General features: G+C 45.3%; 1 protein-coding gene across 1 annotated transcript in view; it reads left to right on the top strand.

Moving 5' to 3' along the window:
• VTI1A (vesicle transport through interaction with t-SNAREs 1A) overlaps positions 1–14,275 on the top strand; it is a 139,788-nt gene that overhangs the window by 1,423 nt on the left and 124,090 nt on the right. Inside the window, exon 3 of the mRNA XM_044274546.1 lies at positions 5,583–5,693. Coding sequence (XP_044130481.1) covers positions 5,583–5,693 — 111 coding nt within the window. The remainder of the gene's footprint in view (positions 1–5,582; positions 5,694–14,275) is intronic.

Below are 14,275 nucleotides of genomic sequence, written 5' to 3'. Positions count from 1 at the left end.
GTGTCCTAGCATGTACATATCGCATACATTATGCACTATACTTTTACCACATCGAGAAGGGCGGATTTCTATGCTTAGAAAGCTAATATACATATCACTGCTTTATTCACAAGCACAATATATGATTATAAATAAACCAGTAAATTGTGTTAGCTTTCTAAGCTTAGAAAACCACACTTTTCAACATGATAAGGCTATAGCCTGGAGGTAAGTGGTCAGCCTTGCGTGTAGATGTCCCAGATTCAAATACTAGGAGAGACTAAGATTTTTTTCTTCAGTTATTCTTTTTCTCTAACTCATTTAACCCATAAATAGTCTATAGCGTTACTATAATGAGAATAGAGGTTTTCTGTACTTAGAAAGCTAATAGATATTACCTGTACTTTTAGAATCCCATATTGTGCCTGGGGACAAACCAGTATTATGTGTTAGCTTTCTAAGCAGAGAAAACCTCTATACTCTACATGGTAAGGCTATAGTAGGTAGTGTATATCATGTACATGCTGGGGCACAGCTGTGCCCTCAGCATGCACATGTCTAGCCCTGTCAATTAAAGGGAGGGGGGAGTGTGCAGAGGACAGACAGTGCTCCAAGGATTCAGTCCCTCCTCCTGGTGCTCCACCACGCTAATTGGCATGTGAATAAAACAGATATCTCAGCAGCTGATTTTACATACAAACAAAAAAAAGTATTGTTTTAATCAGAATGATCAACCCTACCAGGCAGTATGCCTGGTTTAATAGGGTTGGTCATGCTGACAGAGGCTTACCCTTTCAGGACCAAACAATTTAAAAATTCTTTTCATTTTACTCCCAGCCTTCCCAAAGCCATAACTTTTTTTTTATTTTTCCATTTGCATAGCTTGTTTTTTGCGGAACAAGTTGTACTTTCTAATGTCACTATTTACGGTTGCATACAAACCAGGAAAAAATAATCCAAATGGGTTGGAATTATAAAAATCCCCACAATTCTGCCACAGTTTTATGGGTTTTGTTTTTACAGCGTTCACTATGCAGAAAACTGACCTGTTACTTTCATTCGTTAGGTCAGTACGATTAGAACGAAACCAGTTATGTACATTTATTTATTTATTTATTTTTTGCGTTTTAAAACTGAAAAAATAAAAACTTTGGAAAATAATATATATATATTTTTTTTGCATTGCCATATTTTGACTCCCATAACTTTTTATTTTTATGTGTGTGGAGCTGTGCGACCGCTCCTTTTTTGTGAGGTCATCTGTACTTTTCATTGATGCCAATAGTGTGTATGACTTTTTGATCACTTTTTAAAAAAAAAACTTTTTTGTGGAAGGTGATGTGACAAAAAAAACTGTGAATCTGCCATTTTGACTTTTTTCTGTTTTGCGTTTGCTGTATGGGGTAAATATTTTAATAGTACAGGCGTTTTTTGTACACGCCGATACCCTACATGCCTTCGGATGAAGCGAACGCTCCGTACAGTATTAGAATGTATTGGCTCCTATGAGCTGAAGTTATTACTTCGAGAAGTCTCGCGAGACTTTGCGTAATAACTTCATAAATTAATTTCTACTGTAAGAAAACATTTTCTGAACTCTGGTTCGGTTCCAAGGTACCACTCATCTGAGCCAATACATTCTAATACTGTACGGAGCTCCGTACAGTATTCAAACAAAATATTGTGCGAATCGACTTCGGATGTTTCATCCGAAGTCGGTTCGCTCATCCGTACCCATGATGTTTATTTTTATTTTTTTATTGTTTATGTATTTTTATTTTGTGAACAATGGGGTGATTTGAATTCTTATATATATTTTTTCCCTTAATATTTTTAAAACCATTTTTTTTTTTTTTTACGTGCATTAGCATTGGAGTCTGTGGGGATTACACTGTGTTCCTATAAAGCCCCGTAGATTAGTCCTGGGTGCTTGCTGCTTGAAAGAGCAGGCACCCGGTGGCTATTGCGCCTATCTTTAACCCCCCCCACCAGCGTTCTTTTACAGGGGAGCAGTGGGAGGGGAAAAGACCCACGGCTTGTGCACTAAGTCTCCTGGATTATATTTTATTTTTTATATTTTGGCTTAATCACTGTATTAATAGACTTTACATTGAGATTTCTCACCATATCTCTGCATGCTGTCAGGCAACGGAAACATTCTAGTTTACATAGCAAGAATGTAAACCTACCATGACCTAGCCCTGCTCACGTTGCTGACAGTGTATGTGATCAGCCTGGAGTCCAGGACCGGAGAGGGCTTGTGTGGCTGCTGTTTTAGGCTCATGGAGGATTGTGTAGAAAAGTACGTTTCAGCCTGTGGCAAAACTACAACTCCCATCGTGCCCTGACACACTGTCCTGCGCTGAAAGATTATAATAATTAGTTAATGTAGGACCGGCTCTGAACCAGTTTTATATTGTATCAGAGATGGTGTACGTCAGGATGGGTTTTGAGCTTGTGAATGTTTTCATTTGCTGACAACAAGCAGAGATCTACACTGTGTCGTTATCTACTTCTGCTCCTGCGTCGTTATCTGCTCCTGCGTCGTCTTCTGCTCCTGCGCATGCGTCGTTATCTGCTCCTGCGCCGTCTTCTGCTCCTGCGCATGCGTCGTTATCTGCTCCTGCGCCATCTTCTGTGCCTACGCATGCGTCGTTATCTGTTCCTGCGCCATCTTCTGTGCCTGCGCATGCGTCGTTATCTGCTCCTGCGTCGTCTTCTGTGCCTGCTCCTGCGCTGTCTTCTGCTGCTCTTGCGCGTGCTCGCGCACTGTTTTCTGCTCCTGCGCCTGCACCGCCTTCTGCTCCTGTGTCTTCTGCGCCTGCACCGCCTTTGCTCCTACGAGAGTAAAATCTATAGCAAAACGTATGCAGCATTGTACTAGGATTTAGATAATAAACGTTTCTCCGCTTTCTATTAGACTCTGAGGACCGGCTTTTCAGGTTCAGGCTACAATACATTGCGCGATACAGCCACACTGCAACATGCGTCGCGCAACATATTTTAAAACGCTAGTGTATAGTGTCTCAGCCTGTCCACACCATAGACCAGCATTACCGCGACGTTGTTGTGCAGCCCTAGCCTTACGCTGGATTTCACAGCTCCCGCGCTGCCGGAGGATGAGGCACAGGCCTTGTGTCCTCCAGCAGATCATGTGTGATAAAGCTCCTGACTGTTTCCAGTCATAAATGTTATATAATTTGCTGGGGCATATTCCTCTGGTCCTGACGCGCCCTGACTACTCCCCGAAAGCACAGCATGCAGCACAACATTGTCACAAAAAGAGGTCCTCTGACTGGCGTTAGTAAATGACCCCCTCTGTTTCGATTCCTCACCATTTTTCAGCTCCAGTCTTCTCCAAACCAACAAAGCGTCACAAAAAAGGAGGAAGGTCCAGAACCGGAGCCGGGTTCTCCATGACATTTGTTATCTGCTTGAACTGACGGTTCTGTATTTTAATGAGAATCTGGATCTGGTGCCGGACGTTCCTCCTTGTTGTCACCATCTTTTTTAAGATCTCTGATGGCTGCTAATGAATGGAATCAGAAACTGGTATAGAGGTAGCTGTATTGTAGACTAGGTGGACTGTCCAAGACGGTGGCAGCCAGATGATGGGAGCCGTAGTTTTGCCACTGGTTGCTAAAAAGCAGCAGCACAAATCTCCCTTCAGTTTTGAACCCCAGACCTATAGGGGGGTCATTTATCAAACTGGTGTAAAGTAGAACCGGCTTAGTTGCCCATAGCAGCCAATCAGATTCCACCTTTCATTTATCACAGCTCCTTTGGCAAATGAAAGGTGGAGTCCCATTCGTTGCTATGGGCAGCTAAGCCGCTTTTCCTTTACACCAGTTTTGCTAAATCTCCCCATAGTTTTTATCTACGCTGACACATTGTAACAAATTACGGCTGTGTGAATGAGATTAGCTCCAGCCATCGGATGTGGTTGATTTTCTGGAGGATTACAGTGGCTGAACACAACACCCTCTCTGTCACTTGTGGGCATGATGCCCTTTTAGCTGCGCTGGCGCGGTGGATATGAGCGGGTCACAGAGCTCTGCCAGCCTCGGAGTGGCTGCAGACATATTGCCTTTTGTTGTGCTGATGTCTGTGTGCGGGGTGCAGTGTTTGTGCACAGCTGCTGTTCCCTCGCTGTCATCACAACGTGCAGGTGTGTGGGTATGACACGGTGACAGCAGCGAGACTGGCGGGCAGCTGGTCATGTGGGCAGACAGGAAAAACCTGCGGCCTGCGCTGTGCCCTATATGCATCAAATAACCCCCCCTACTGCTACTTAAAGGGGTTCCCTGGGCATTTACTATTGGTGACCTGTCATCAGTATCAGATCGGTGGGGGACCGCCACCCCCGCCGATCTGAGGTTATCAATAGTAAAAGCCCGGAGAACCCTTTTAATGAGGAAAACCTACAAAAATGTTATTCTCTGACCTGTTAGAAAAGTGCATGCTGTAACCTGTAGTGAAGGAAATCTTCTCATCAGTGACTGTATTTGTGAGTTATAACCTCCCTGCTGATCCTCAGCTGTGTCATGTGACCAGGTGTGGACAGGAAGCCACTTTCTCTATGTATTTCTATGAGAGCCTCAGTGTCAGGGCCCACTCACACGACCGTATGGCCGTGGTGCCCGTATTACGGGCTGCTATTTGCACGGGGCATCGGCCGTGAGAACTCCGTGCTGCAGACGCGGACCCATTGACTTGAATATGTCCGCAATCCGCAAAATACGTCTTTTGCGGAGCGGAGGCACGGATCGGAAGCCGTTGTAAACAATCAGAATCGCTTCCTTGGGCTTTCAGGTCAGTGCCTCCGCACTGCAAAAGATAGGACAAGTCCTTTTCTTTGCCGTATTTTGGAGATCGTGGACTCATTCAATATGGGATTCACACGACCGGTGCCCATGTCTTGCAGACCGCTATTTGGGGTCCGCAGCACAGGCCCGGCGACCATACATTCCTTTGGATGAGCTCTCAGTCTTATAGGAATGAATAGAGAAGTAACTGACTTCCTGTCCTGCAGAGTGCTGGTCACATGACACAGCTGAGGATCAGAAGGGAGGTTATAACTCACAGTCACTGGTGAGAAGATTACATTCACCACAGGTTACATCATGCACATTTCTAACAGGTCAGAGAATGAGGTTTTTTTTTTTTTGTGGGAGTGCTACTTTATATATTCTTTATAATCAATTCACCAGTGTTTTCAAGATCTCTGACTGCTGTCAGTGAATGGGGAATCAAGAAGATAAGAGTTTTAATAAATCTCTGCCAGTGCACCCAGTGTATGCCAAAAGAGTGCCCTTAACCTGGGCAGGTGTGTGTTGGCATGTGCTTCGATTTCCTATACAGAAGGACACAGTAAAAACGCGTATACCAAGCAGTCAGTGGCCAACCTCTGCGCCTGTATACGTTGTGGAATACTCCTGATGTACTGCTGTCTCTGCCCTATACAGAGAGGACTACCCCTTTAAATATAGCTCACCTGTGTGACTGCCCCCTGCCAGGACCCGTATACAGAGTGTAATGTTGTAGTCATGTCTGAACCCCGCCATAAAGCAGAACTCCTCACCTCACAATTTCTGTCCCGACAGCTCGAGCAAATGGACCTGGAAGTTCGGGAGATCCCGGCTCAGAGCAGAGCAATGTACAGCAGCCGCATGAGGAGCTACAAGCAAGAGATGGGCAAGCTGGAGGCCGATTTTGTGAGTTAACACACGTGGGGGGGGTTATACGTGGCATGTTATCAGTGGTCGTGTTATTATAAGCAGCACCAGAATTACAGTCTTGGAGGGGGTGAATATTTCATGAAAATCTAGTGTTATGTCTCCATGGTTACAGACTACAAACACGCCCTGCGTAGTCTGATCCTATGGTCATATAGTAGTCCGCTCCCTCTAATCTAAGTTTTAATCTGGACCTTTGCAAAGTTTCAGATGCACTGGATGAGTGAATGTGTGTCCATGCTGTATAATGCTTACAGACAAGGCGTTGTAAAGGGGCCCCTGGGCTGTAACCCTGTAAATAAGTCTTGTCTCGGCTGTCCATTGGCTGATCACTGCAGATCCCCCGCTAGCTGTTATCGCTGATGGTGGTGGGGAAATGCAGAACCACAGGTAGCGTTCTATGCCAGTTTTCAAATGATGCTGTGACGACTCCGCCAGAGGGGAGCCCTGAGTAGGTTACCCTCCGTTACCTCTGGATCCCTAAAAGGGCACATGGACATGTGGTCTTCATGAAACATCCCCTTTTAATAATGTATGCTGTATGGTAAAGGCTTTGGACATCTCACCTTTACAACTTGCTCCTAGCTTTAGTCTTTTCATGTGAACATGTCCTCCCAGTAATACAGGCTGGAAAAGTGTGTCCTCCCAGTAACACAGGCTGGAAAAGTGTGTGTCCTCCCAGTAACACAGGCTGGAAAAGTGTGTGTCCTCCCAGTAATACAGGCTGGAAAAGTGTGTGTCCTCCCAGTAATACAGGCTGGAAAAGTGTGTGTCCTCCCAGTAATACAGGCTGGAAAAGTGTGTGTCCTCCCAGTAACACAGGCTGGAAAAGTGTGTGTCCTCCCAGTAACACAGGCTGGAAAAGTGTGTGTCCTCCCAGTAACACAGGCTGGAAAAGTGTGTGTAAAGGAGTTGCTTTGAAGGGTTTTCCTGTGTGGGACATTTATGGCATAATTGCAGCTTCTTTCTGCAGCGCCCCCCACCCCCCCCGCCCCCCCACAGTATTGCACATGGAAAAAGTTGTGTACGGCCAGGCATCTTATTATAGTCTCATAGTGCACAGCGCCACCTAGTGGGAGTCTGGTACATTGCAGTCTTATTTTTGTCCCAGTACTGCACTTTTTTTCTTCTGCTGACTTCACAGATCTTGAAGATTTCACTCCACTTGTTGCGAAGTTGAAATTCCGCCGCAAATCTGAAAAAGAATCGGCATCCTGTGGGTTAAAAAAATCTGTCATCTGAAATCCACACACGTGCAGTGCATTATATAATGGCAGATGAGCTGTAGATTTTCTGCTGTGGAATTGCAGCATTCGCTTTAATCCTCCGCCACTCAGTTTATACTACGGGTTTTACCCTTTGAAGCACGAGAGGGGAAATCCGCCGCCAACCTGCAGCAAAATCCGCAGCAGATCTGCATGTAACACCTGTGGATTTTGCAGCTGATTCATCGTAGATTGGAAAAAGAAATTATGATTGTCAGTTCTTGCTGCGGTTTCTATGGCTTAATTTAAAAAATTTTAAAGTGGGGATTAACCCTATTGAATGGGGCTAAATCGACGGGAAGATCCCCTGCGATAGAAACTACAAAACCATGGCAGAAATCCACGGGCAGGGTGAGCCATGGGTTTCTACTGCACGTTCCACGGTAGAACGTCGCATCAATGTTTCTGCCACGTATTTTGGGTGTTTCCATGTGTCCAAAAATCTCAGTGCAATCAATGTAAACACAATCCCCAATAATTAGCTTTTATGTGCGTTTCCCTACAGCGCCACCACAGGAGAAATGAGGTATTACTCGGCGTCCATTCACATCACTGAGCAGGACAAGACAGGTCCTCCAGAGTGAGAGAGGCGCTATGTAACCGCTCTGCGCAGAGAACCCCCCCAATTAATGCAGACTTCCCCCAACAGGGGGCATGAAATCAGTTTTCGAAACTGAGTGACCTCTCATATGCCAGTTTCCCTGAGTCTAGTGCCCTGCACATGTACCGGGGGGCTCAGGATGAACGTGGCTCTAGGTCCAGTCCAGATATGAAAGTCAGGTCAGGTGGAAGGGAAAATCCACTCTGCCTAAGGGCTCATGCACGTGACCGTATGTATTTAGTGGTCCCCAAAAAATACGGATGACGTCTGTATTTTGCGGAACGGAACAGCTGATAGAACTGTTCTATCCTTGTCCATAATACGGATAATAGTAGGACATTTTCTATATTTTTGCGGTACGGACATGCGGACATACAGAAACGGAATGCACACGGAGTAACTTCTGTTTTTTTCTTGCGGACCCATGAAACGCATGGTTCAGCATATGGGCCGCAAAAAAAAAAAGGGAACGAAAACACGTTTGTGTGCATTAGCCGTAATAGAGATGGTGTCCTAAACTTGGACCCACCACTTCCCATGATGTCCATGACGGAGAATGGGTTGTCGTCCAGCTTTGCCACCAACTAAACTCATTGATGGCTGAAAAGGATTAAAAAAACTTTATCGAAGGGGAAGAATGGAGGGTTTTGTGATTTTTATTTTTTTATTTTTTTTATATATATATATTTTTAAATATTTATTTATTTAGTTGTCGCCTAATGCTATAGCGACGATGAGGCGAGGAGTCTCCGTCACGGCCCCCGCCCTCCGGATATAATCCTGGTTATTACTTACAATCTGCAGAACGTTCATGAGAAATGGCTGATGAAGGGCGCCCGCACTGCTCCCCCCTCGCCTCTAGGTGGCAGTGTTGCTGTTTTTCCTTGCTTTTTTTGCTTTTTCGTATTATTATTTGGCTATGACTGAATATTACTGTCTGATGAATTATATATTTCTGGTGGGATTTGCATTCCTATATTGGCTGAAGACATGGTGTTGAATGTTTTATTAACCATCCCAATGCAACTGTCAGCCTATTAAAGAGATCCAGTGGACCCCGCGCAGGGGATAAGCTAGAATACATCCATTTCCTCAAATTGTCTTCCCAGCTGTTTGTTGCGCTGCTATGTTTTTTTTTTTATTATTATTTTTTTGGTTTTTATTCTAAGCTCAATCTGCAGCGATTTCTAAATGAACAACAGATTAGAGTTGTGGCATTTAGGAAGATGAAAAGTCTCGTTGTGACTGATTGGTGAATGTGTGAAGGTAATGAATGGATTCCCCTCGCCGTGCTCTGCTCTCCAGTGATAACGTGGAATCTACGAGGCTGTTGGAGGCTCGCACCTCGCCGTCTCATCACCCCCGTGTGAAGCTGAGTGATTTGCAGCTTAAATGACATTATAAGTTTCCTGTCAGCGATTAGATGTGGGGGGCACATACTTTCCAATATTTCTTCCGAACCTGAATTATCAGGAGCAAAGATGACGAGCTCTTTGTAAAGGGAAAAAAAAACGAAAAACAAATCTTATTTATTTCTGTTGTGTCTGTATCAAGGAAAGCTGGGAGGCCGTCAGCATGGCCGCCACTACACAGGAGACCCAGCAAAAACCTGTACGAAAGCTTAAAAAATAAAAAGAGAATTCCTGTCGGGAATTTCCTATGGCTGCCAGTTTACCTGCCTCCCGCGCCTATGGTGATTGGGTGACACGGTCACATAGGGGCCACCCTCAAACCTATGACAGTGTGAGGGGGGGGGCACAAAGTGCGGAGGTCACGCTTCAATTGGGTTAGGATGTCCTAGAGGTCACACACGGGCAGGGCGCGTCGGTGTCTCCTGTGCTTTTCCTGTATGTCACCAGTGAACGGCCAGCGGCAGGTACCTCCCTATCAGGACCTTTTTGCACACAGGTCCCTATGGTTCCCACCTGATGGCGCCGCCACTACATGGCATTCAGACCTGTGGGTGATATGGCAGTGTGCACGGGGCCCTAAGCTATTATAATGGAGACACGACCTCATACATACATCTGGCAGAGGCTTATCTCTTTGGGGGAAGAAAGGATCAGACATGTTGAAATCCAGCATGTTCAATCCTGCTTTCCTGAGTATCGGGGGCAGTCAGGAGGCACATTTGGTCCACCAATATTGGTGGGCTTAGGCTCTATTTACTACATTTATACACTGGGACGTGTACATTTAACAGATTCTATATGGTGGCATCCATCACCTATAAGGTCCCATTACGAAACTTTTTTTTTTTTTACTGGGTTCTTCCGTGCCTTTTGTTTTTTGGTAAAATATGTGCCAGACGGAGGACACTCTCTTGGCCTCTATTGGATCAATATAGCTCAGTGAGCACATTTGGCATGTATGTTGGGAGTGTTTCCAGCAATGTGGGGTGAGCATAGCTTTACATAATCTGATGTGACTAGCTTTTCATGTAGACCTTCATCCTACCACTGCCCTATTATCTGTTAAAGCCTACCTAACCTTCCACAACCTTTGCATTATTCAGTAATACAGTGTGTGGAGGAATGAGGAATTACAATGTATGACTTATCCTCTGTGCATGATGAATGTCTAGTTTGCAGTTTTCCAAGACCTGGTGGCTGCAGGCCAGCTCCATTCCACTGCATTCAGAAAGTGGAGGAGACTCTGCTTCTTAACCTTCACTCACTCAGAAGCAGCCCTCAGAGACGTACTGACCTGTATGGTTGTGAATAAAGCACTTGGACTGAGATATAATCTTCCTATGTAGATGCAGCAGTCCCTTTGTTGTCGCTCCTGCTCACCCCTCCGCCTTCCCTCTCCACAGACTTGTATTGACATGTGCAATATGATCCTTTTGTGAGGTGGAAGAAATCAAAGTTTATTTTAAAAAGAAAAGCAATTAACAAGGGGGAGGTAAACAGATAAGGCATATTACAAGCTTTCCTATAGTAAATTGAGTGACCCTTTTAACAGAAATATAAAATGTTGCCCATTTTTCATTGATATTACGCACGGCTGTGAAAATCCTGTTAAAGGGGCTGTCCAATCCCTGGTTGTTAGAATGATTCCTAAAAGGGTGTTTTATCCAGTGTCCGCCAACTGCTCCTAAAACAGAAGGTTCACATACCCGCTCCCCGCCGCTTCGGTCCTCTGTGCTGCCTCCACTGTGTCCATTTTCCAGTCCCCATACTGTGTACATCCCACTGGCCATAAGGTTGCCCAAACTTTCACATCCCACTGTGTGTGTGTGTGTGTGTGTGTGTGTGTATATATATATATATATATATATATATATATATATATACACACACACACACATATACATCCGTTTTTTTGTCCTATTCTATATATATACACACAGTCGGATGCGAAAGTTTGGGCAACCTTGTTAATCGTCAGGATTTTCCTGTATAAATCGTTGGTTGTTGTCAGTTAACTCTATCATATAGGAGACACACACAGTGATATCTGAGAAGTGAAATGACGTTTATTGGATTTACAGAAAGTGCTATAGTTGTTTACACACAATCCGGCCGGTGCTACATGTGGTCTCTGTTGTTGTTGTCATTTTATTAATTCCAAAACCTTTAGAACTAATTATTGGAACTCACATTGGCTTGGTAAGCTCAGTGACCCCTGACCTACATACACAGGTGAATCCAATTATGAGAGAGAGTATTTAAGGGGGTCAATTGTAGGTTTCCCTCCTCTTTTAATTTTCTCTAAAGAGTAGCAACATGGGGGTCTCAAAACAACTCTCCAATGACCTGAAGACACAGATTCCTCACCATCATGGTTTAGGGAAAGGATCCAGAAAGCTCTCAGAGATTTCCGCCGTCTGTTTCCACAGTTAGGAACATATTGAGGAAATGGAAGACCACAGGCTCAGCTCAAGTTAAGGCTCGAAGTGGCCGACCAAGAAAAATCTCGGATAGACAGAAGCGACGAATGGTGAGAACAGTCAGAGTCAACCCACAGAGCAGCACCGAAGACCTACAACATCATCTTGCTGCAGATGGAGTCACTGTGCATCGTCCAACCATTCGGCGCACTTTACACAAGGAGATGCTGTATGCGAGAGGGATGCAGAGGAAGCCTTTTCTCCGCTTGAGGTGGGCTAAAGCACATTGGGACAAGCCAGCTTCATTTTGGAATAAGGTGCTGTGGACTGATGAAACAAAAATTGAGTTATTTGGCCATAACAAGGGGCGTTATGCATGGAGGAAAAATACCACAGCATTCCAAGAAAAACTGGGACTGGGAATCTTGTCAAAATTAAGGGACGCATGGATTCCACTCAGTATCAGCAGATTCTGGAGACCAATGTCCAGGAATCAGTGACAAAGCTGAAGCTGCGCCGGGGCTGGATCTTTCAACAAGACAACGACCCTAAACACTGCTCAAAATCCACTAAGGCATTTATGCAGAGGAACAAGTACAACGTTCTGGAATGGCCATCTCGGTCCCCAGACCTGAATATAATGGAAAATCTGTGGTGTGACTTACAGAGAGCTGTCCATGCTCGGAAGCCATCAAACCTGAATGAACTAAAGATGTTTTGTAAAGAGGAATGGTCCAAAATACCTTCAACCAGAATCCAGACTCTCATTGGAACCTACAGGAAGCGTTTAGAGGCTGTAATTTCTGCAAAAGGAGGATCTACTAAATATTGATCTCATTTATTTTTTGTGGGGCCCACATGTAGCACCTGCCTCATTGTGTTATACAATTATAGCACTTTCTGTAAATCCAATAAACTTCATTTCACTTCTCAGATATCACTGTGTGTGTCGCCTATAGTTAACTGACATCATAACAACCAACGATTTAGGGTCCATTCACACGTCCGTTGTTTCTTTCCCGATCTGTTCCGTTTTTTGCGGAACAGATCAGGACCAGTTCTGGACCCATTCATTTTCAATGGGTCCTGGAAAAAATCGGACAACACAATGTGTGCTGTCCGTTTCCGTTGTTCCGTTCCGCATGTCCGATTAAATATAAAACTTGTCCTATTCTTTTCCGCAAAAATCGGATGACATTCGTATGTCATTACGTATGTCATCCGTTTTATGCGGAATCCGTTCCTGGAAATTAAATCCTGCCCACAGAAATCACTTATTCACTTTTCTTTTTCAATTTTTTTTCAAAGAAATCCAAACCACTTTATTTGCTTTGTGAAATTTATACATGTTTCCGTTTTTTGCGGATCCGCAAAAAACGGATGACATACGGAAACATTTTCAGGAACAATGGATCCTCAAAAAAACTGACCGAAATTCGGGATATAGAAAAATACTGATGTGTGAATGTAGCCTTATACAGGAAAATCACGACGATTACCAAGGTTGCCCAAACTTTCACATCCCACTGTATATAGTATACTGTCCTCTGTAGTGTGTATAGTATACTGTCCTCTGTAGTGTGTATAGTATACTGTCCTCTGTAGTGTGTATAGTATACTGTCCTCTGTAGTGTGTATAGTATACTGTCCTCTGTAGTGTGTATAGTATACTGTCCTCTGTAGTGTGTATAGTATACTGTCCTCTGTAGTGTGTATAGTATACTGTCCTCTGTAGTGTGTATGTGTGTGTGTGTGTGTGTGTGTATGTATGTATGTATGTATATATATACACAATATACTCTCCTCTCTAGTGTATACCCCGAGGTACTCCACTAGTGACAGTGACCAATCCAGTACTGACCCCTGTGGTACCCCACTAGTGACAGTGACCCCTCCTATACTGACCCATTTGGTACCCCACTAGTGACAGTGACCCCTTTGGTACCCCACTAGTGACAGTGACCCCTCCTATACTGACCCCTTTGGTACCCCACTAGTGACAGTGCCCCCTTTGGTACCCCACTAGTGACAGTGCCCCCTTTGGTACCCCACTAGTGACAGTGCCCCCTTTGGTACCCCACTAGTGACAGTGACCCCTTTGGTACCCCACTAGTGACAGTGACCCCTGAGGTACCCCACTAGTGACAGTGACCCCTCCAGTACTGACCCTGTGGTACCCCACTAGTGACAGTGACCCCTCCAGTACTGACCCTGTGGTACCCCACTAGTGACAGTGACCCCTCCAGTACTGACCCTGTGGTACCCCACTAGTGACAGTGACCCCTCCAGTACTGACCCATTTGGTACCCCAATAGTGACAGTGACCCCTCCAGTACTGACCCTGTGGTACCCCACTAGTGACAGTGACCCCTCCAGTACTGACCCTGTGGTACCCCACTAGTGACAGTGACCCCTCCAGTACTGACCCATTTGGTACCCCAATAGTAACAGTGACCCCTCCAGTACTGACCCCTGTGGTACTTCACTAGTGACAGTGCCCCCTTTGGTGCCCCACTAGTGACAGTGCCCCCTTTGGTGCCCCACTAGTGACAGTGCCCCCTTTGGTACCCCACTAGTGACAGTGCCCCCTTTGGTACCCCACTAGTGACAGTGCCCCCTTTGGTACCCCACTAGTGACAGTGCCCCCTTTGGTACCCCACTAGTGACAGTGCCCCCTTTGGTACCCCACTAGTGACAGTGCCCCCTTTGGTACCCCACTAGTGACAGTGCCCCCTTTGGTACCCCACTAGTGACAGTGCCCCCTTTGGTACCCCACTAGTGACAGTGCCCCCTTTGGTACCCCACTAGTGACAGTGACTCCCTGTGGTACCCCACTAGTGACAGTGACCCCCTGTGGTACCCC

This window comes from Bufo gargarizans, unplaced genomic scaffold (genome assembly GCF_014858855.1).
Source record: "Bufo gargarizans isolate SCDJY-AF-19 unplaced genomic scaffold, ASM1485885v1 original_scaffold_1808_pilon, whole genome shotgun sequence".
NCBI classification, from domain to species: domain Eukaryota; kingdom Metazoa; phylum Chordata; class Amphibia; order Anura; family Bufonidae; genus Bufo; species Bufo gargarizans.
This window is presented reverse-complemented; position numbering and strand designations above follow the sequence as displayed.